At 36.0% G+C, this 24931-nt stretch overlaps 1 protein-coding gene across 2 annotated transcripts in view; it reads right to left on the reverse strand.

Annotated features, from left to right (window-relative positions):
- Positions 1-24931, reverse strand: part of LOC149796386 (chromosome-associated kinesin KIF4A-like) — a 130833-nt gene that overhangs the window by 36253 nt on the left and 69649 nt on the right. The window contains exons 19-23 of one of the 2 annotated variants that reach the window (XM_089961064.1): positions 23762-23878; positions 15932-16075; positions 9424-9527; positions 5368-5417; positions 472-489 (exon numbers count right to left, since the gene is read on the reverse strand). In XM_089961064.1, coding sequence (XP_089817190.1) covers positions 472-489; positions 5368-5417; positions 9424-9527; positions 15932-16075; positions 23762-23878 — 433 coding nt within the window. The remainder of the gene's footprint in view (positions 1-471; positions 490-5367; positions 5418-9423; positions 9528-15931; positions 16076-23761; positions 23879-24931) is intronic. The other variant, XM_089961065.1, reaches the window with a different exon arrangement.

A 24931-nucleotide genomic window follows, 5' to 3' on the forward strand; every position in this document is an offset into this window, starting at 1 on the left:
TTATTCTACACACCTTATCAATATCCTTCACTCTTATTTCCTTGGGGGGGGGGGGGGAAACCAAAATACCCATTAGCCTCTGATGATTTAGGTTTTTTTTTTCTGTTACCAATTTTATTCTTAAACTAAGCAAACATTTAAAAAATATAGTTTGTCTAAGTCAAGCTTAACTTTCACACCTGTTGATTGGTTAATCATACTACTAGGATATTTATGTCTTTTTGTCAAGGAAAATTTTGCAGAACTAATCTAATTCATTAACAGTCTCTATTTCTGTCAAAGACTCAGTCTCTCTACCTCCCCCCATCCAGAAATTTCTCTTAAATTTTTTGCAGATTCCCCCAGTCCTGAAATTACTCTTCAACCGTTTAATCTGCAGATTTGAGTAAAATTCTCAGCCCTGTGGAATGCAAATATAATGCAAACAGCATGCAAATGCAATACATTGAAATGCAGATTTTATACAATTACCAATTTCAAGGTCTGTGGCTACAAAATGTTTGAATGATCAATTTTAATTCAAATTTAAACTGAAGTCAATCAGATAGCTGGAATCTCGACTTTGGTTAAATCTAGATTTAAATTATGTTGGTGAAATCCATGCCAGGGTCAACCTTTTCCAAAACATGATCTCTTCTCTGTATATATATATCTCATAGAAAAAGTTTATTTATATTATCAATGAATGTGCAATTATCATACTTGAAGATGATGTCAGAAAGTCACATGCAATTCTCATGCTTGAGTATGATGATGTCAGAAAGTCACATGCAATTCACATGCTTGATTATGATGATGTCAGAAAGTCACATGCAATTCACATGCATGTGAATGATGATGTCAGAAAGTCACATGCAATTCTCATGCTTGAGTATGATGTCAGAAAGTCACATGCAATTCACATGCTTGAGTATGATGATGTCAGAAAGTCACATGCAATTCACATGCTTGTGAATGATGATGTCAGAAAGTCACATGCAATTCACATGCTTGAGTATGATGATGTCAGAAAGTCACATGCAATTCACATGCTTGTGAATGATGATGTCAGAAAGTCACATGCAATTCACATGCTTGAGTATGATGATGTCAGAAAGTCACATGCAATTCACATGCTTGAGTATGATGATATCAGAAAGTCACATGCAATTCACATGCTTGTGAATGATGATGTCAGAAAGTCACATGCAATTCACATGTTTGAGTATGATGATGTCGGAAAGTCACATACAATTCACATGCTTGTGAATGATGATGTCAGAAAGTCACATGCAATTCACATGCTCGTGAATGATGATGTCAGAAAGTCACATGCAATTCACATGCTTGAGTATGATGTCAGAAAGTCACATGCAATTCACATGCATGTGAATGATGATGTCAGAAAGTCACATGCAATTCACATGCTTGAGTATGATGTCGGAAAGTCACATGCAATTCACATGCTTGTGAATGATGATGTCAGAAAGTCACATGCAATTCACATGCTTGAGTATGATGATGTCAGAAAGTCACATGCAATTCACATGCTTGAGTATGATGATGTCAGAAAGTCACATGCAATTCACATGCTTGTGAATGATGATGTCAGAAAGTCACATGGAATTCACATGCTTGTGAATGATGATGTCAGAAAGTCACATGCAATTCACATGCTTGTGAATGATGATGTCAGAAAGTCACATGCAATTCACATGCTTGAGTATGATGATGTCAGAAAGTCACATGCAATTCACATGCTTGTGAATGATGATGTCAGAAAGTCACATGCAATTCACATGCTTGAGTATGATGATGTCAGAAAGTCACATGCAATTCACATGCTTGAGTATGATGATGTCAGAAAGTCACATGCAATTCACTTGCATGTGAATGATGATGTCAGAAAGTCACATGCAATTTACATGTTTGAGTATGATGATGTCAGAAAGTCACATGCAATTCACATGCTTGTGAATGATGATGTCAGAAAGTCACATGCAATTCACATGCTTGTGGATGATGATGTCAGAAAGTAACATGCAATTCACATGCTTGAGTATGATGATGTCAGAAAGTCACATGCAATTCACATGCTTGAGTATGATTATGTCAGAAAGTCACATGAAATTCACATGCTTGAGTATGATAATGTCAGAAAGTTACATGCAATTCACATGCTTGAGTATGATGATGTCAGAAAGTCACATGCAATTCACATGCTTGTGAATGATGATGTCAGAAAGTCACATGCAATTCACATGCTTGAGTATGATGTCAGAAAGTCACATGTAATTCACATGTCTGTGAATGATGATGTCAGAAAGTCACATGCAATTCACATGTTTGAGTATGATGATGTCAGAAAGTCACATGCAATTCACATGCTTGAGTATGATGATGTCAGAAAGTCACATGCAATTCACATGCTTGTGAATGATGATGTCAGAAAGTCACATGCAATTCACATGCTTGTGAATGATGTCAGAAAGTCACATGCAATTCACGTTTAAGTATGATGATGTTAGAAAGGCACATGCAATTCACATGCTTGAGTATGATGATGTCAGAAAGTCACATGCAATTCACATGTCTGAGTATGATGATGTCAGAAAGTCACATGCAATTCACATGCTTGTGAATGATGATGTCAGAAAGTCACATGCAATTCACATGCTTGTGAATGATGATGTCAGAAAGTCACATGCAATTCACATGTTTGAGTATGATGATGTCAGAAAGTCACATGCAATTCACATGTCTGAGTATGATTATGTCAGAAAGTCACATGCAATTCACATGCTTGAGTATGATGTCAGAAAGTCACATGCAATTCACATGCTTGGTAATAGTGTCAGAAAGTCACATGCAATTCACATGCTTGATAATAATGTCAGAAAGTCACATGCTTGAGTATGATGATGTGAAAGGAAATAAGCAACAAATTTAACTTGTTTAGCCCAAATTATTCAGACACAAATTATGACGAAGTGAATGTATCCAGGTCCAGTGCTAACAATATTTGTTTTATCCAATATTCCATCCAACAAATATCTAAAAATTCACTTCTACTTTGTAAACTGTAACAAATTTTAGACTTTAGAATGATTTCAGGTTTGTTTTATATTATGCATCAAATGTCAAGAAGAATTATAGCAAAAGTTGTATTATTATTATTATGAAGTTTAATAGTATTTACATTTCTGTTTCAAATATCTATCATTAAAAATCATCAAAATCTACAAAAAAGGAAACTTAAAGGCATGATTTTGCACTTTTGGGTGCAGTGCAAGTTTAATAACAACAAACATCGCTTATGTAGTGAAGTGAGTGTAAAAGAAAGTGGTGAAAGCAGACTGGAGGGTATGGATTCTGCCAATGGGATCCAAGACAATGCCCCAGCAGATCGTCCTGGGGGTTCCCATTTTGGGAAAAGGAATTCTGAGCATTTTGATCTAAATAAAATAATGTTTCCTTATAGCTTTCCATACGATTCTCTTTCCACAAATGGACATACAAATCTTTAGATATTAATGAATATTTAATGCTCACTTTGATCTCTTAATTAAATATCAGTATGCTACCATCTCAATTAAGTCAGTCCCAGATAAGGAGAAAGATATTATAGACTGCAAGAAAAATCCCAACAAATGTAGACTCTACTCTAAAGAATGTTTTTCATTGGCCTTTAACATATTTATTGTGTCAGTTCATAGAAATGCATTCCCCTATTTCACACTATCAACTTGTCTTAAGAATAGTAATATTAGTACCCAACGTCCACCAAAATACCAGTCAAAACTACAATATATTATAGCTCACTTTATTTTCTAGTCATTCCCATTGGCAAGGACTCCTGATTTCAACTAATTCTGCAACATTGTAACATATTTTTAATCTATCTACATTCCTCTTCACCATCTACACAGGGAGCTGGAACATACTTCTCTCACAGCCAAAATATTTATATGTGTGTAAAAACATGCCATAATGTGTGTTACACAGGTTACATGCCCATTTCAATCATCATTTTTCAAAACTGAACAGAACAATCAATGTTTTCCAATTAAAACTAATAATAGTGAATCTTTGATGCCATAAATGACCAATCATATATCACACCAGCAGAACTAAGTTTTCAGACTAGTATAGTGTACATTTTATGGGCAAAGATTAAAATGCATTCTAAATGGTGTGCTAGTACCCTGGATCCATAAGCTAAATAAGCAATCACACAGATGAAAATCTGGAATGCAGAAACAAAGACAGAGACATTGAAACTGAAATTTCTGCAAAGATGCAGAATTCTCAGATCACTGTAAAGTGACAAACAATACACACCTTTGCAATAACTACAGAATTAAATCATCCAGAAATCGCAAATAAGTTAAGAGAAGACATTATTTACCAATGATGATTATAATATTATTACTCCAAAGACAAACAATTTAATACAATACCAGACTCACTACAGTGAATAAACTGGTATGAATATTTGCCATTATGACATTGTCAGCATAGTGCATTGGTTTAACAACCTAGGATGAGAATGTTCCAGAATGGCCATCAGGAACCTTTTCCAAAGCTTTAAATTATGGTCTTCTTAATTGCAAAGACCACCAAACTCTGCTATTGATTTTCACTTCTGTGGTCCACAGTTAGGGTTCTGCATTTTACACTAAATAGATAGACTGAAAAGGGTAGTAACTCTTACAGTATTTTCAAGCACATCCTGAATCTGCCTTCTTGATCTATCCAGACAATTATCAAGCCTGACAACAGCCAAGTAAACAATCCAAGCCTCTGAACTGACTATGTGCATCTAATATTGCTTCCTTTGAAAATGTAATATTAAATCAAAATTGGGTTTTAGCTGACTGTGACACAACTCATTTCTAAACAATCTGTAATCAACCTGCTGACTATACTGGTGATCATAGTTACAAAGGATTAACAAAGGTATACGGTACCTATATCTGGTTTTACGACATGGTATATCTAGTTTTATGACATGGTATATCTAGTTTTATGATTTGGTTGTTCTTATCAGTGCAAAAATAACATTTACTTCAAACTGGTTGCTAATGGATGCATTTGTCAGGTGGTTCCTCACATCAGTGAATTTATACAGGAAAACTCATATATGCACAATTTATTTTGGTAATAAATGACAGTCACTCATATCAGGTATTATGATACTGATGTTATTCAGATAAACTAATTCTGATATTTGCTGAAATTATCCGATTGCACAAGCTATTTATTTTGCTAGATTTAACTTGAAGTTACAATAATAACTAGCATTTACTATAAAAGCAAATTAAATTTAGCAAAATTTTAATTGCTTTGTTTCTTGTAGATGCTTGTGAAACAGGTATCCTTTCTTACCTTGTTCCGCATCAATAATCTTCTGCTGCAGGTCAGATATCTGGATATTTCTAAATTAAAAACAATGCAGAATGTAAGTTCATCACCAATACATGGTTCCCACGCTTTTCTGAAGATAAATTTCCAGGTTTTTTCCGGGTTGAAATTACTTTTATCAAGGTTCACATATGGCCATTACTGAATGGAACTAAACATCAATTTAGATTATAAAACATGCATTTTCTAAATCTAAAGATGTTTCTCTTTCAAGACTCTCCAAAAAACAACAGTCAGAAAAGATCATCATTTACAAAACCACAAAATGTATCACACAAAACAGGTTTGATTATATTCCTATAAATTAGCATGAAAAGTCATTTCAATGTACAGAATAAAAATTCTAACTTTATTTTGCTACATTATGTTGCTAAGTGAGAACAACATAATGAACATAAATTATGTTTTGTTTCCTTTCAAACCTTGAATTCTAAAGAATTCTTTAGCAATATATATATATATATATATATATATATATATATATATATATATATATATATATATATATATGCATCTCATAGAAAGTAACATTTCCTATAACAGTATGAAAAGAAAAATAAATGCAAATAACTAGACTCTTGCCATGTAACAAAAAGAGTTTAACCCTGAATTTATCTGTGCCAATAACATACCAAACAAAATTTTTCAAACAACCTAATCTCCTTAAGATGATCTGGTTAAAAATCCATCATTTAAAAAACATTTTCAAAAGGGTTGATTTAAATTTTGACAAAAGACCTTCAAAATTATATACTGTTGTATAAACATGGACTGAATTTTATGAATATACAACTTGTCTTCTTTTAATTCGTTAAACCAGTCCCCAAACAAAGACTGTTACAGTGCTGTCGGGCATTTCTGCACATCCTAAGGTCTCCATCTCAAATACTGAAGTAAAATGCATAACAAATTTGACTGATTGATGAAAATAAAATAATGTAATGCTTATCATTTGAAAAGAGGCAATTACAATATTCTGCTCAAAATAATATTAATTTTGGATGCACGGGATACCACCACCATGTTTTCATGAATCATGATATGTCAGCCAATTCTGCGCAGCTTTGAAAAGATGTAATGTTTATCCATCGAAATATAGAAATGAAATACATTACTTTGGACTGCTTGTCAGTAGTAATTTGATCCCGTTTATAGCTAGTTTTACAAAATTCAATGTGACAATGTCAATAAATGGCAAGCAATATTATGCCAACTAAACCTATTTTGTAAAAACAGTAGTAAAATTCAATATTTTATTAAAAAAATGAGCTATTATGTGGAAGAGAAACAACGATGAATAGGGTTTAATGTGTTTACAATGTACTGTTTATGGGAAAAAATACTAAAGAATTCAGAAACCGGCTAGGAAAAGTTTTGAGAATCCCATTCGAGTGGCAAGCTGACATGTTGGGCAGCAGACGATTTTGTATGTGTGGGACAACTTTGTGAAATTGGAAACTTTGATTAAGATGCATAATTTTTTAAAGGTATAAATTTCCATCTTTTATAAAATGTAGTTATTTGTATGATTCTAACAGATACATAATAAATAGGATTTTCTGGGTTACAGGTTCAAGCACAAGAGTCTGATGTCTTATCAATAAAGTACGGCGAAATCTCTGACATGAAATCACCTTATCAGTAATATAAATGAACACAAGGAGTGCAAGCGTGACCACAACCCTCCGCTCGATTTGACTTTTTGCAAGCATCTTTTATCGCTTCAGAATCGCAAGAAGACTGAAAAACTACACATATACATTCTTAAGACAGTGACATACCAACGCATAACTCTCAGACAACCATCGCATAAATTGAATCCGACGAATTAACCTTTATTTTCACCATTATTTTCTCAGAAATGGCAAGTATTATAATCATTACATCGTTAATCCGCAGTCAAACAAGACAAAACTACAGCATAGATAAAACCTGATCCAGTACTTGCCATTTGCATTACTAGTCACATGACTTCATAAATCTCAAATGAAGACATTGGAAGTCCAATATTCATGTGATATCAATAACAAACTCCTTTATAATGTTGTTGTATGGAAATTCAATTATATTAAATGAAAGTCAGATACATTTTATAAAAACCAGCAATCTGGCCAGTCTGATTTATCAAGCAGAGATCACATGTCAACGTGGTGGTCATGTGATAAAACAATACTCCAAAAGTTGTTCTTGGAACATATAAATATGGAGAACTTTGTGTTCTTTCGTTTTTGTATTTTTATTACAACCATTATATGAATTTAATATTTTTTTATATGAAAAGGTGGGTTGTTAGATATATGTATAGTACTCATGCGACTAGCAAAGCAAATCGCAAGCACCAGATCACATTTCATCAACAACGTAGTTTTATCTTGTCTTTCAGCAGATTAAAGACATAACGATTTTACAACTCACAATTTCTGAGAAAATACGTAATTTTCAAATCAATTTCATGCATGTATCACTTGATCTAGCAATGTTTAAAGTTTGCTAGGCCATCTGGTTAGCGGCTACGCTTTGCCACCGCCATTTTGGCTTCTTGTGATGCAAGATAGATTTTCATATCTTCCATGTAAGGAAAGATACGGATATCGAGCTGACTTTGAAAATAAAAGTCTATTGGACGAATCTAATCCACAATTCTTAAAATCCTACAAAAGACAGTCTAATAATAAACTCAGACCTCAGCAACAAACCGGCAAATTACCAGTTATGTGAACCGGATATCTGTAATGTCTCTGAAGTGGAATCGTTTCAAATTTGTTAAAAAAATTTTCTGTTACTGGGGTCCAGGTTGATTTTTTTTAAAAACCATACATCACTATTTGACTAAATATATTCATAAATTACGTTTTAATTTTTCTACGTCGTTGGATTACTGAGGTACTATCTTAATTTTCTGGACATACAATAATGGATATATACAGATCTGAAAGCCTAAATAAGGTAGGAGTTTCCTTCTCTGTGGAAACAAAATGGGGGAGGGGTGTTTATTACGAGGAAGCTTATATTAAAATAACTATAGTACATGCATTTTGTTGGCTTTAAACTGCTTGCACTGATTCACTGCTCATTTCATCAATGCCTTGTTGCTCAAAAGTAAGATGGGAGGTATGACACCATAATTGGAGAAGAATTGGATTCTATTAGATATAGAACATACAGTTGTAATAACAAACATTTATGACATTTTAGTCATTTTTAAATATTTCCATACAATTTCAAGACATGGAAAAGCAATTCTCAAATCTGCGACCTCTTCCAGAATGCCTCACACATGCGGGAACCCTGACAACTAATCCAACTTTTCCCCCACAATGAGCCCAAGCCTATTTCCCAATCACTCATCAAAAGTCCCCAAAAGGGGAAAAGATCTGTGGGATGATACTTGTTTGATGCAGATTTATCTATCACAGGTAAGAACTAAGAATAACTTTGAGAAAATATAATTATAATGTTAATCATACCTTGAGACAGCTATGCAGTCCATTAGTGTTTCCAATTACCTATAGTAACTGGTGGTGGATTATGGAACTTGCCTTTACATCAACTGATGCATTCTATTTTGAGGAATTTTTCAGAATGACCTTCAGGTTGTGTATTAGGGGAAAACTTTGATATAAGAGGGAAAAGAGATCTGGGGCAGAGAAATCCAAGTCTGATTGTCTGACATCACTGCTGGTAGGTAACATCGTAGCCTACTGCTTGTAGAAAAGTCAAAAATTTTCCATCATAAAGACAAGGTCGCATTTGAATGCCTTTACTGTGTATCTTAGGATTTTAAGGTTCATAGATTGAATATGACAACTCCTTCATTATGGATAACCGATCTCATTTAATTTCTGCTGTTCAGTGATATTTATTTCCATGCCAGTAGCATCTGCTATTCAAATGGTTTTTGGGTCAGAGACCATGGTGTAATGCACTCTTTATCAGAGCCTACAACAGAGAGCTGATGCATAATAATTACATGACATAAAAGTACATACAAAATCCAATGACCTCCAATGAGATATTTACCTAAATTCCAATTCCTGCTCCAAAGTCTTGATCTGATTTTCTATCTCCTGGTGCTCAAAACTAGTCTCATGTTTTCCTCCACAGTCATCCATCCATGCTAGTTTCTTCAAACAAAATTTTAAAAATTATTCCAAGTATGTAAATTAAAAAACAGAATACCAAAAGTCTTCATTATGGCCTTTATGAATCTACTGGGTCATTACTGGCCACCATTTCCACTGTCAAAATACCAACCTGAGTCATCACTGGCTACAATTTCCACTATTTTATACCTAGTATAAGACCACATCAACAAATTACTGAACTGAGTCATTACTGTCCACCACTGTCATGTATCCAGTATAAGAATGACTCAACGAAATACTGAATTGAGTCATTACTGGTCAACACTATCTTGTATTCAGTACAAGACCAACCCAGCAAAACAGTGATTTTAATCATTACTGGCTACCACCATCTTGTATCCAGTACAAAAAGTTATTTCTGTCCACCATTTTGCACTATATTGTATCCTGTATAAGACAGACTCAACAAAATACTGACTTGAGTCATTACCAACCACCAATATCTTGTATCCAGTATAAGACAGATTCAACAAAATACTGACGAGTCATTACCAACCACCACTATCTTGTATCCTGTGTAAGACAGATTCAACAAAATACTGACGAGTCATTACCAACCACCACTATCTTGTATCCTACATAAGACAGACTCAACAAAATACTGACTTGAATCATTACCAACCACCACTATCTTGGATCCTGTGTAAGACAGATTCAACAAAATACTAACTGGAGTCATTACCAACCACCACTATCTTGTATCCTGTGTAAGGCAGACTCAACAAAATACTGACCTGAATCATTACCAACTACCACTATCTTGTATCCAGTATAAGACAGACTCAACAAAATACTGACTTGAGTCATTATCAACCACCACTGTCTTGTATCCTGTGTAAGACAGACTCAACAAAATACTGACTTGAGTTATTACCAACCACCATCTTGGATCCTGTGTAGGACAGACTCAACAAAATACTGACTTGAGTCATTACCAACCACCACTATCTTGTATCCTGTGTAAGACAGACTCAACAAAATACTGACTTGAGTCATTACCAACCACCACTATCTTGTATCCAGTATAAGACCAATTCAACAAAATACTGATTTGAGCCATTACCAGACCTGCAAACCCTAATAAGATCATCTCAGTAAGGCAGCAGATTTTCTTTTCTGTAAGTATGACCAGTTTTCAGGAGAGTGTAATAAAACAGCATGTAATGCTAGTGTCAAGTTGGAAAACGTGTATTTAGAAAGTTCATTATTCCAAACTGATGTAACGACTGTAAACAATATGTTCTCTGAAAAGTTTCATACACTTTATTTACCTCTAATACAGCTGCACAAACTGCAGTTCCAAACCCAATGTAGCTCACTTGCTTGTTGCTAACTCTCAACTTGATGTAATTCTTGAGAAAAAAATTTAATTTCACATGGCAATCATATCTCCCACCATGCACCATACTCAAATTGACACATAATGTCTAACAAATGTTATTTTGTCCCTTCCAGCTTCTATCCAGACAAATCTGAATATTCCTTTTTATTCTTCTGTACTGAGTATTAAAACTTTTTTAAGAGGATTGTGTTTTTCTATTATCTTTTTTATATGGCATCCATCTACCAATACATGTTGTATTGGTAGATGGATGCCATATAAAAAAATTCTAAATAGTTTGATCATGAAGATGCTTTGCATGGAAAAATATATGCAGTTTAAAGCATCTGAGGTACTATTGCAAAGTTATTCTGGTTTTCTGCGAATTCCACTGAAGCCAATATGAAACCCAGATCCAAATCAAACAGGGACAAGCCAAGGTGGCACTCTACAGTTTTGCATTTTGCAAAGGGTTAGAATTTTAAAGAAAAAGAATTTTCCCCGGCTTTCCTCACTGGTTATACTGGCTATTTAAAAAAGACCTTGCATATCTTAGGTATAATTCAAAGAACCTTTAATTCCCTTTATTGTGGTGTATGATTGATGGGTGTACTATGGGTTATAGAGTATACAGCTTGGCCTTACTTCAAATGTGCACCTTTCAAAAAAGTGCTAGCTCTACTTGGTCATTTTCACTTCCTGAACTTCAGAGGTAAATTGTATAAAAAAGAGCCAATCACTTTTTTTACATTTTATATATTTGGTAATTCATTCATTGTACTTTCAGAAGCTGGTATTGTCTAGTCTGGCAAAATTCATTTTCCCTATTTTAATAGCTGCCATGGATAGTGTACTTTAGACTAATTTAGACTGACTTTTTAGCACAAGGGAGCAGTCATTTTAGTTAGCAGTGTGCTTAGATATGTACAATTTCCAAAAATACAATATCCAAAGAAATATCATCCACATTAATGTAGGAGAGAGGTATACCAATATCCTCTGTGCATGTTTTAAATGTAAACAATTTCACCTTACATACATGACTATCTCAAAAGTACATAATAACTGGTGAGCACCCCCCAATTATCTGTATTTTACCACAACAATCATATTTCCATATTTTTTCCTTTACTTCCATAAGTCTGTATTTTAAGGGTCAATATTTTTAGACTTATAGCAAAATCGTAAGGGTTGGCAGGTCTGCACTACTGGCCACATCTATCTTGTACCCAGTATAAGAACTTATTACTGGCCACATTTTCCACTCTCTTGTATGTACAAGAGCAAATCAATAAAAAACAGACTTGAGTAATTACTGGCAACCACTATCTTGCATTCTGGATAGGACCGACCCATCAAAATGCTGACTTGACAAATTGTTAACATGACACAGATTAATCTCAAAACGCTGAAATTAATAAACATGACGACCTTTAAATATTATGATTACAAAGCTTTTATGGACATTATTATCTTACATTAGGCAAGAAAATAGTAGCAAAAAAATGTTTTAGTAAAACCCTTCCAGATAAAGAAAAGCTGCCACGTCAATTCTCAAAAAATTAAGCCATATACTCAGACACCTGCTTCAAGAAGCCTAATAAATAGACGAATTGTGAAATGTTAGCACATAAGTCACCTACTCAAAGGATGACAAAACACTTATAAACTGCTAGAAAATGCAAACAAACACAATAAGGGCATAGCCTACGAGTCAAAATCAAAATGAAATTTAACTACAGAAACTAAGCAATGTAAGGAAGACCCATAATGTTTAATGAAACTAAGCACAGTGGTAGAGAGACACCAAAGTAGGGAAGACCCATAATGTTCAATGAAACTAAGCACAATGGTAGAGAGACACCAAAGTCGGGAAGACCCATAATGTTCAAAGAAACTAAGCACAGTGGTAGAGAGACGCCAAAGTAGGGAAGACCCATAATGTTCAATGAAACTAAGCACAGTGGTAGAGAGATGGCAATGTAAGGAAGACCCATAACGTTCAATGAAACGAAGCACAGTGGTAGAGAGAAGCCAGTATAGGGAAGACTCATAATGTTCAATGAAACTAAGCACAGTGGAAGAGAGATGGCAATGTAAGGAAGACCCATAATGTTCAATGAAACGAAGCACAGTGGAAGAGAGACACCAAAGTAGGGAAGACCCAAAATGTTCAATGAAACTAAGCACAGTGGTAAAGAGACACCAAAGTAGGGAAGACCCATAATGTTCAATGAAACTAAGCACAGTGGTAGAGAGACGCCAAGGTAGGGAAGACCCATAATGTTCAATGAAACGAAGCACAGTGGAAGAGAGACACCAAAAGTAGGGAAGACCCATAATGTTCAATGAAACTAAGCACAGTGGTAGAGAGATGCCAATGTAAGGAAGACCCATAATGTTCAATGAAACTAAGCACAGTGGTAGAGAGATGCCAAAGTAAGGAAGACCCTTAATGTTCAATGAAACTAAGCACAGTGGAAGAGAGATGGCAATGTAAGGAAGACTCATAATGTTCAATGAAACAAAGCACAGTGGAAGAGAGACACCAAAGTAGGGAAGACCCAAAATGTTCAATGAAACTAAGCACAGTGGTAGAGAGACACCAAAGTAGGGAAGACCCATAATGTTCAATGAAACTAAGCACAGTGGTAGAGAGACGCCAAAGTAGGGAAGACCCATAATGTTCAATGAAACGAAGCACAGTGGAAGAGAGACACCAAAAGTAGGGAAGACCTATAATGTTCAATGAAACTAAGCACAGTGGTAGAGAGATGCCAAAGTAAGGAAGACCCTTAATGTTCAATGAAACTAAGCACAGTGGAAGAGAGACACCAAAGTAAGGAAGACCCATAATGTTCAATGAAACTAAGCACAGTGGTAGAGAGATGCCAAAGTAAGGAAGACCCTTAATGTTCAATGAAACTAAGCACAGTGGTAGAGAGACACCAAAGTACGGAAGACCCATAATGTTCAGTGAAACTAAGCACAGTGGTAGAGAGATGCCAAAGTAAGGAAGACCCTTAATGTTCAATGAAACTAAGCACAGTGGAAGAGAGACACCAAAGTAAGGAAGACCCTTAATGTTCAATGAAACTAAGCACAGTGGAAGAGACACACCAAAGTAGGGAAGACCCATAATGTTCAATGAAACTAAGCACAGTGGTAGAGAGACAACAAAGTAAGGAAGACCCTTAATGTTCAATGAAACTAAGCACAGTGGTAGAGAGACACCAAAGTAAGGAAGACCCATAATGTTCAATGAAGCTAAGCACAGTGGTAGAGAGATGCCAATGTAAGGAAGACCCTTAATGTTCAATGACAGTAAGCACAGTGGTAGAGAGATGCCAAAGTAAGGAAGACCCTTAATGTTCAATGAAACTAAGCACAGTGGTAGAGAGACACCAAAGTAAGGAAGACCCTTAATGTTCAATGAAACTAAGCACAGTGGTAGAGAGACACCAAAGTAGGGAAGACCCAAAATGTTCAATGAAACGAAGCACAGTGGAAGAGAGACACCAAAGTAGGGAAGACCCATAATGTTCAATGAAACTAAGCACAGTGGTAGAGAGATGCCAAAGTAAGGAAGACCCTTAATGTTCAATGAAACTAAGCACAGTGGAAGAGAGACACCAAAGTAAGGAAGACCCTTAATGTTCAATGAAACTAAGCACAGTGGTAGAGAAAAACCAAAGTACGGAAGACCATTAATGTTCAATAAGCACAGTGGAAGAGAGACGCCAAAGTAGGGAAGACCCATAATGTTCAATGAAACTAAGCAGTGGTAGAGAGACACCAAAGTAGGGAAGACCCATAATGTTCAATGAAACTAAGCACAGTGGTAGAGAGACAACAAAGTAAGGAAGACCCTTAATGTTCAGTGAAACTAAGCACAGTGGTAGAGAGATGCCAAAGTAAGGAAGACCCTTAATGTTCAATTAAAAAATTCTCTATGTTCATAATGAATAAAACATGAAAATAGAAACATCTGTAATCTGTGAACTTCAACTTCAGCTGAATACTCACAAATTTAAGTTTTGAGAATACATACCCAAATAAAAATATAAAATTAGAAACAACGTAAATGACAGAGTTGCTAAAGTAACCTACTGATGCCTTTAACAACTTTCTCCTTTATTTTCAGTTACATTGCTCATGCCATGAAACTGCATAAACACTCCATATTGTTCAAATACGTGTAGTTCAAAATTCTTCATATTAATTTTGTGGATATAATGGTGAATAAACAGCACAAACTTAATATCACCGCAAACACACAATAATCCTTCTGTCCACAAAACAACAGTGCATCGCTTCCACAAAACAAAGTATTCATCCACTGAATTAGAATGTCATACTAATTAATACCCATAAAAACTAGAGCTATTAACGGTTAATGCAAGGCAAAAGGTTTGACTAAGTACAATTTACTCCAAAAGACCCTAAAGGGTCCCAACAAATTTAATTTGTTTCTTAAGGCCCAAAAGGCTCCCACTAACTACAGTTTGTTCCTTAAGACATAAAAGGAACTTGTGCTAGGAAACGAAAGTTAAATGGACATTCTGGGGCAATGACTCTTGCAAATGAAGATGTGAACTGCTTGAATTTGACACCTCAACACAACCAACATCCCCATGTAAAGATAAGAAGCTTATCAATATGGACCAGAACTATGTCCAAAATGGAATAGATGAGACAAAACCAATAAAAAGCACACCCAGATCTATGAAACAATTTTCACATCAGACTGCATCAGAATATGTTGAAAGGTTTGTGAGTTCTGCTAATTATAAGCAAAATCCCATGTAGACATACAAAGCGGACTGACATGGGCCTCTCTGTCCTTTTATGGTGTGGATGGAACAAAACCCATAAAAGGCACATCTATATGTAATAAGCATTTCATTTATTAAACGGCATCCCAATAATGTGCAATGGCTACAGAACTTTTGTGGTTACAAGAAGTACAAGTGGATGTTAAAAGGTGATTATTATGGACCCCTGAATTACGGGCCCAAAAATAAAACATTTAACAGTAGTTGAGCTATAAAATATGACATACCTTCAGAGGTGGTCCATCCTCTAATTTTGCTTTCAGATCTTTTATCTGCTCAGCTATAGTCTTCCTGTCCTTAAGCAGGCTCTCTAAGTGATATTTACATTCCCTTATGCTTACCAAGATTTCCAACTCGTGTGACAACCATGACTGAAACAGAATTACAGAACTGTTAAATTTTGACATATTTATCATGGATAATTGAAAACTAAGTATAAACACAAACTTTATGTTAATATTGGCCTAATCCGGTATGACAGTAACAAGTACTGTGTAATGTACCCATGCTGTCCTCTCTTTAACTCTTACTCTTCTAAAGACTGGGCTAAAATGACCTAGATTCCTTTGAAGACTGGCCTACAGTGACCCCTTGGTAACCCCAAACCCCTCTGCCAACTGACCAAAATGGACCCCTCTATAACCAAGATTCCAATACAAACTGGCCTAAACAAGTGTTGCCCAAGAATAAGGCGCTACTCAAAAAATAGTAAGCTGAAACATTTTAATTGCATGGTCAATAGATTCACTTAAACTTAAATTCGTACATACCAGTTATGTATATATTAACTACAAAACCAACTGAATCTTAAATGCTTGATTGGCATTCAATACTGTTTTTCAATTTATATTTCCATACCACACACAAAATTTCCATATCATATACCCAGTCTAGAACTACTTTTACCACTTGAAATATTCAATAATAGTCTACTTAAAATTTGGGAATCATGTATTCCAATTGATGCTCGACCACTGTATCTAATTTTAGAAACATTTCTGTGTATGATTAATAAAAAAATAGTCATGTATTTTATTTCATAAAATTTATCTTTGTCTACAACACTGTTATAAAACTTCTGAATTTATTATCAGGGCCTCTAGGGGAAGGGCTGAAAGTAGTGACATGCCTTAACCAAAAATGTTTTAAAAGGAATTATGTTAAAATTGCCAAAAGATGGGGATGGGGTATGCAATAAATACAAAACCAAAGTCTGGGCAAAGAATTTGTATGTTTCAATTCTGACATTCTCAATGAATTCCTACACCATATAAAATTCATATTTCTGCTGCCTCATAACAAAAAACTTATTTCTCTCTCTAACCCAACACCCCAACTTTAATCTCTTGCCTGACTCTGAAGTTAAGTCAATTTAATTTTATGTTACTGTATACCTTTCTAAAAGTTCACTATCTACTTATACAGTTGTCAGCACACGCTGGACAATTCTATTAGTAATTTCATAGTATTAAATGATACAGAACATTCTAAAACTATCAAAAAAGAATGTAAGCTTCATCCCTGGCAATTTTCAAGTTTTATCTCAGAATCAAAAGCAGAAATATGAATAAAAATACTTTAACTATTTTAGTACTTCCATCAATATATTTTGTACAGTGAAAATCTTCATTGATGTCCTTAACTGCCTAATTGACTTGAGCTCCCTGAAGTCTCTCACTGACTGGCAAATTGTGTTCCACGATAAACTATGTGAAAAGAGCTACAGCTCCCTTTACCACATTTTTTTTAATCCAGATTATTAAAATCATTATTTTCTTCAAATGAAGAAATGTTCCACCATGAATCGTGTAATAATGATGTGTATTTTATTGCAGAAAATGCTTCCAGCAGTTGTCGTTACCTCGTGACTGATGTTGACATGTTAATTGCATGTGAAAATGCTTCTAGCAGTTGTCTTTGCCTCATGACTGATGCTGACATGTTAATTGCATGTGAAAACGCTTCCAGCAGTTGTCTTTGCCTCATGACTGATGTTGACATGTCAATTGCATGTGAAAATGCTTCCAGCAGTTGTCGTTGCCTAATGACTGATGTTGACGTGAATTGCATGTGAAAATGCATCCAGCAGTTGTCGTTGCCTCATGGCTGATGTTGACATATCAATTGCATGTGAAAATGCTTCCAGCAGTTGTCGTTGCCTCGTGACTGATGTTGACATGTCATTTGCATGTGAAAATGCTTCCAGCAGTTGTCTTTGCCTCATGAATGATGTTGACATGTTAACTGCATGTGAAAATGCTTCCAGCAGTTGTCGTTGCCACATGACTGACGTTGACATGTCAATTGCATGTGAAAATGCTTCCAGCAGTTGTCGTTGCCTCATGACTGATGTTGACATATCAATTGCATGTGAAAATGCTTCTAGCAGTTGTTGTTTCCTCATGACTGATGCTGACATGTCAACTACATGTAAAAATGCTTCCAGCAGTTGTCGTTGCCTCATGACTGATGTTGACATGTTAATTGCATGTGAAAATGCTTCCAGCAGTTGTCTTTGCCTCATGAATGATGTTGACATGTCAATTGCATGTAAAAATGCTTCTAGCAGTTGTCTTTGCCTCATGAATGATGTTGACATGTTAACTGCATGTGAAAATGCTTCCAGCAGTTGCTGTTGCCTAATGACTGATGTTGACATGTTAATTGCATGTGAAAATGCTTCCAGCAGTTGTCTTTGCCTCATGAATGATGTTGACATGTCAATTGCATGTAAAAATGCTTCTAGCACTTGTCTTTGCCTCATGACTGATGTTGACATGTTAACTGCATGTGAAAATGCTTCCAGCAGTTGTCTTTGCCTCATGACTGATGCTGACATGTCAATTGCATGTGAAAATGCTTCTAGCAGATGTCTTTGCCTCATAACTGATGTTGACATGTCAACTGCATGTGAAAATGCTTCTAGCAGATGTCTTTGCCTCATAACTGATGTTGACATGTCAACTGCATGTGAAAATGCTTCCAGCAGTTGTCGTTGCCACATGACTGACGTTGACATGTCAATTGCATGTGAAAATGCTTCTAGCAGATGTCTTTGCCTCATGACTGATGTTGACATATCAACTGCATGTGAAAATGCTTCCAGCAGTTGTCTTTGCCTCATGACTGATGTTGACATGTCAATTGCATGTGAAAATGCTTCCAGCAGTTGTCGTTACCTCATGACTGATGTTGACATGTTAATTGCACGTGAAAATGCTTCTAGCAGATGTCTTTGCCTCATGACTGATGTTGACATGTCAATTGCATGTGAAAATGCTTCCAGCAGTTGTCGTTACCTCATGACTGATGTTGACATGTCAATTGCATGTGAAAATGCTTCCAGCAGTTGTCATTGCCTCATGACTGATGTTGACATATCAACTGCATGTGAAAATGCTTCTAGCAGTTGTCTTTGCCTCATGACTGATGTTGACATGTTAACTGCATGTGAAAATGCTTCCAGCAGTTGTCGTTGCCTCATGACTGATGCTGACATGTTAATTGCATGTGAAAATGCTTCTAGCAGATGTCTTTGCCTCATGACTGATGTTGACATGTCAATTGCATGTGAAAATGCTTGCAGCAGTTGTCTTTGCCTCATGACTGATGTTGACATATCAACTGCATGTGAAAATGCTTCTAGCAGTTGTCTTTGCCTCATGACTGATGTTGACATGTTAACTGCATGTGAAAATGCTTCCAGCAGTTGTCTTTGCCTCATGACTGATGTTGACATGTCAATTGCATGTGAAAATGCTTCCAGCAGTTGTCGTTACCTCATGACTGATGTTGACATGTGAAATGCATGTGAAAATGCTTCCAGCAGTTGTCGTTGCCTCATGAATGATGCTGACATGTTAATTACATGTGAAAATGCTTCTAGCAGATGTCTTTGCCTCATGACTGATGTTGACATATCAATTGCATGTGAAAATGCTTCCAGCAGTTGTCTTTGCCTCATGACTGATGCTGACATGTTAATTGCATGTGAAAATGCTTCTAGCGGATGTCTTTGCCTCATGACTGATGTTGACATGTTAACTGCATGTGAAAATGCTTCCAGCAGTTGTCGTTGCCTCATGACTGATGTTGATATGTCAATTGCATGTGAAAATGCTTCCAGCAGTTGTCTTTGCCTCATGACTGATGCTGACATGTTAATTGCATGTGAAAATGCTTCTAGCGGATGTCTTTGCCTCATGACTGATGTTGACATGTTAACTGCATGTGAAAATGCTTCTAGCGGATGTCTTTGCCTCATGACTGATGTTGACATGTTAACTGCATGTGAAAATGCTTCCAGCAGTTGTCTTTGCCTCATGACTGATGCTGACATGTCAATTGCATGTGAAAATGCTTCTAGCAGATGTCTTTGCCTCATGACTGATGTTGACATGTTAATTGCATGTGAAAATGCTTCCAGCAGTTGTCGTTGCCTCATGACTGATGTTGATATGTCAATTGCATGTGAAAATGCTTCCAGCAGTTGTCGTTACCTCATGACTGATGTTGACATGTCAATTGCATGTGAAAATGCTTCCAGCAGTTGTCGTTGCCTCATGACTGATGTTGACATGTTAATTGCATGTGAAAATGCTTCTAGCAGTTGTCTTTGCCTCATGAATGATGTTGACATGTCAATTGCATGTAAAAATGCTTCTAGCACTTGTCTTTGCCTCATGACTGATGTTGACATGTTAACTGCATGTGAAAATGCTTCCAGCAGTTGTCTTTGCCTCATGACTGATGCTGACATGTTAATTGCATGTGAAAATGCTTCTAGCAGATGTCTTTGCCTCATGACTGATGTTGACGTGTCAATTGCATGTGAAAATGCTTCCAGCAGTTGTCTTTGCCTCATGACTGATGTTGACATGTTAACTGCATGTGAAAATGCTTCCAGCAGTTGTCTTTGCCTCATGACTGATGCTGACATGTTAATTGCATGTGAAAATGCTTCTAGCAGATGTCTGCCTCATGACTGATGTTGACATGTTAACTGCAAGTGAAAATGCTTCTAGCAGTTGTCTTTGCCTCATGACTGATGCTGACATGTTAATTGCATGTGAAAATGCTTCTAGCAGATGTCTTTGCCTCATGACTGATGTTGACATGTTAACTGCATGTGAAAATGCTTCCAGCAGTTGTCTTTGCCTCATGACTGATGCTGACATGTCATTTGCATGTGAAAATGCTTCCAGCAGTTGTTGTTGCCTCATGACTGATGTTGACATGTTAATTGCATGTGAAAATGCTTCTAGCAGTTGTCTTTGCCTCATGAATGATGTTGACATGTCAATTGCATGTAAAAATGCTTCTAGCACTTGTCTTTGCCTCATGACTGATGTTGACATGTTAACTGCATGTGAAAATGCTTCCAGCAGTTGTCTTTGCCTCATGACTGATGCTGACATGTTAATTGCATGTGAAAATGCTTCTAGCAGATGTCTTTGCCTCATGACTGATGTTGACGTGTCAATTGCATGTGAAAATGCTTCCAGCAGTTGTCTTTGCCTCATGACTGATGTTGACATGTTAACTGCATGTGAAAATGCTTCCAGCAGTTGTCTTTGCCTCATGACTGATGCTGACATGTTAATTGCATGTGAAAATGCTTCTAGCAGATGTCTGCCTCATGACTGATGTTGACATGTTAACTGCAAGTGAAAATGCTTCTAGCAGTTGTCTTTGCCTCATGACTGATGCTGACATGTTAATTGCATGTGAAAATGCTTCTAGCAGATGTCTTTGCCTCATGACTGATGTTGACATGTTAATTGCATGTGAAAATGCTTCCAGCAGTTGTCGTTGCCTCATGTCTGATGTTGATATGTCAATTGCATGTGAAAATGCTTCCAGCAGTTGTCGTTACCTCATGACTGATGTTGACATGTCAATTGCATGTGAAAATGCTTCCAGCAGTTGTCGTTGCCTCATGACTGATGTTGACATGTCATTTGCATGTGAAAATGCTTCCAGCAGTTGTCTTTGCCTCATGACTGATGTTGACATATCAACTGCATGTGAAAATGCTTCTAGCACTTGTCTTTGCCTCATGACTGATGTTGACATGTTAACTGCATGTGAAAATGCTTCCAGCAGTTGTCTTTGCCTCATGACTGATGTTGACATGTCAATTGCATGTGAAAATGCTTCCAGCAGTTGTCGTTACCTCATGACTGATGTTGACATGTGAAATGCATGTGAAAATGCTTCCAGCAGTTGTTGTTGCCTTATGAATGATGCTGACATGTTAATTGCATGTGAAAATGCTTCTAGCAGATGTCTTTGCCTCATGACTGATGTTGACATATCAATTACATGTGAAAATGCTTCCAGCAGTTGTCTTTGCCTCATGACTGATGCTGACATGTCAACTGCATGTGAAAATGCTTCCAGCAGTTGTCTTAGTCTCATGACTGATGTTGACATGTCAACTGCATGTGAATGCAGCAGAATGCAAAAGCTTCTCCACATCTTTGAATAATTTTCCCTGAACTTCTGGGCCCATTGTTTCTTTAAAAAATTTGTGCTGAGGTCATCATGTTGAATTTTTTTTATTATATAGATACTGAAATAATGAAAGTGTTTTGACTGAAGAGATGCAAGACTTGCATCCCATGAATTAACATACTAAAACAGCAAACATCATCTAAATCTCCTGAATGAACACTAAAACAGCTAACATCATCTAAATCCCCTGAATAAACACTAAAACAGCAAACATCATCTAAATCCCCTGAATGAACACTAAAACAGCTAACATCATCTAAATCCCCTGAATTAACACTAAAACAGCTAACATCATCTAAATCCCCTGAATAAACACTAAAACAGCAAACATCATCTAAATCCCCTGAATTAACACTAAAACAGCAAATATCATCTAAATCCCCTGAATGAACACTAAAACAGCTAACATCATCTAAATCCCCTGAATTAACACTAAAACAGCAAACATCATCTAAATCCCCTAAATTAACTCTAAAACAGCTAACATCATCTAAATCCCCTAAATTAACACTAAAACAGCTAACATCATCTAAATCCCCTGAATTAACACTAAAACAGCTAATATCATCTAAATCCCGAATTAACACTAAAACAGCAAATATCATCTAAATCCCCTAAATTAACACTAAATCAGCTAACATCATCTAAATCCCCTGAATTAACACTAAAACAGCTAATATCATCTAAATCCCCTGAATTAACACTAAAACAGCTAACATCATCTAAATCCCTTGAATTAAGATACTAAAACTGCTAACATCTAAATCCCCTGAATTAACATTAAAACAGCTAACATCACCAAAATCCCCTGAATTAACATGCTGAAACAGCTATCACCAAAATCCCCTGAATTATCATACCAAAACAGCTAACATCATCTAAATTCCTTGAATGAACACTAAAACAGCTAACATCATCTAAATCCCCTGAATTAACACTAAAACATCTAACATCATCTAAATTCCCTGAATTAACATTAAAACAGCTAACATCATCTAAATCCCCTGAATTAACATTAAAACAGCTATCACCAATATCCCCTGAATTAACATGCTAAAACAGCTAACATCACCAAAATCTCCTGAATTAACATGCTAAAACAGCTATCACCAAAATCCCCTGAATTAACATTAAAACAGCTAACATCATCTTTATCCCCTGAATTAACATTAAAACAGCTATCACCAAAATCCCCTGAATAATCATAATAAAACAGCTAACATCATCTAAATCCCCTGAATTAACACTAAAACAGTAACATTATCTAAATCCCCTGAATTAACACTAAAACAGCTAACATCATCTAAATCCCCTGAATTAACACTAAAACAGCTAACATCATCTAAATCCTCTGAATTAACACTAAAACAGCTAACATCATCTAAATCCCCTGAATAATTGTTCTAATATCTGCCTGCATATAATGTGGAAGCATGCACACTTTACTTTTCAAAATCCAGCAAAATGTCTGCCACTATGATCAAAGATTCAAACTTAACATGAAGGAATAAAATAAAAAATATAAAAAATACATATCTTACCCTAACTCTATTTCCAATGTTGGTGTTGTCTGCCTTTTCAAATTTCTTGCTTCTCTCCTCCTGTACACACTTTTGCTTGGCAAGGGCTTCCTTCAGTCTTCTATTGGCTGCAGCTGCCTGGAACACCATACAACATATGTCTAACATATTTACAAATTTAAGACATGTGCAAGACAGGCATAAATAGCAATATTTTCATACAAAGCATCAATATTAATTAACCATTTTTACTGGACTTCAGATGTAAATTGGGAAAAATAGGGACAATAACTTCATTTTTTAAAAATGTATAATTCATTTATTGGACTTTCATAAGTTAATGTTGTCTTACTCTGGCAAATTCATTTTACATATTGTAACTGCTCAAGTTAGTATACTGTTGACTAGTTCCATTTCATTTCTCAAGCACAAGGGAGCAGCCAATTTGATAAGCTGTGTGCTCTGGCTAGTGCATTTTTCAACCACATATTAAAGAAATTTCAGTCCCAGTACATGAAAGTAGCACAGAGGTATAGCAAAATTCTCTCTTTCATACTTATTTGAAATGCACACAACTTCAACTTATACCAGTCCCACATAACTTTATACTAGTCCCACATAACTTTATACTAGTCCCACATAACCTTATGGGTCGGTGGTTCTTTCCGGGGTTTTCCCGGGTTCTTCCTCCACCATTAATACTTGCTGCCATGTATGGCCTATCTTGTGCTGAAAAATGGCGTTAAACCCTATAACAATAACATAACCTTATACCAGTCCCACATAACCTTGTACCAGTCCCACATAACCTTGTACCAGTCCCACATAACCTTGTACCAATCCCACATAACCTTATACCAGTCCCACAGAACCCTGTACCAGTCCCACATAACCTTGTACCAGTCCCACATAACTTTATACCAATCCCACATAACCTTGTACCAGTCCCACATAACCTTGTACCAGTCCCACATAACCTTATACCAATCCCACATAACCTTATACCAGTCCCACATAACCTTGTACCAGTCCCACATAACCCTGTACCAGTCCCACATAACCTTAATACAGAAAGACATATGATAAAGAAAGATATGTTCCAAATCATATTTCTTGTTTGTTTTTATCAGAGCTACAGTTTGATTGGTGGCCAACAGAACATGACCATTGTGTCATTCTCCACCTAATCTA

This window comes from Sinohyriopsis cumingii, chromosome 6 (genome assembly GCF_028554795.1).
Source record: "Sinohyriopsis cumingii isolate HCF-2022 chromosome 6, ASM2855479v2, whole genome shotgun sequence".
Classification (NCBI taxonomy): domain Eukaryota; kingdom Metazoa; phylum Mollusca; class Bivalvia; order Unionida; family Unionidae; genus Sinohyriopsis; species Sinohyriopsis cumingii.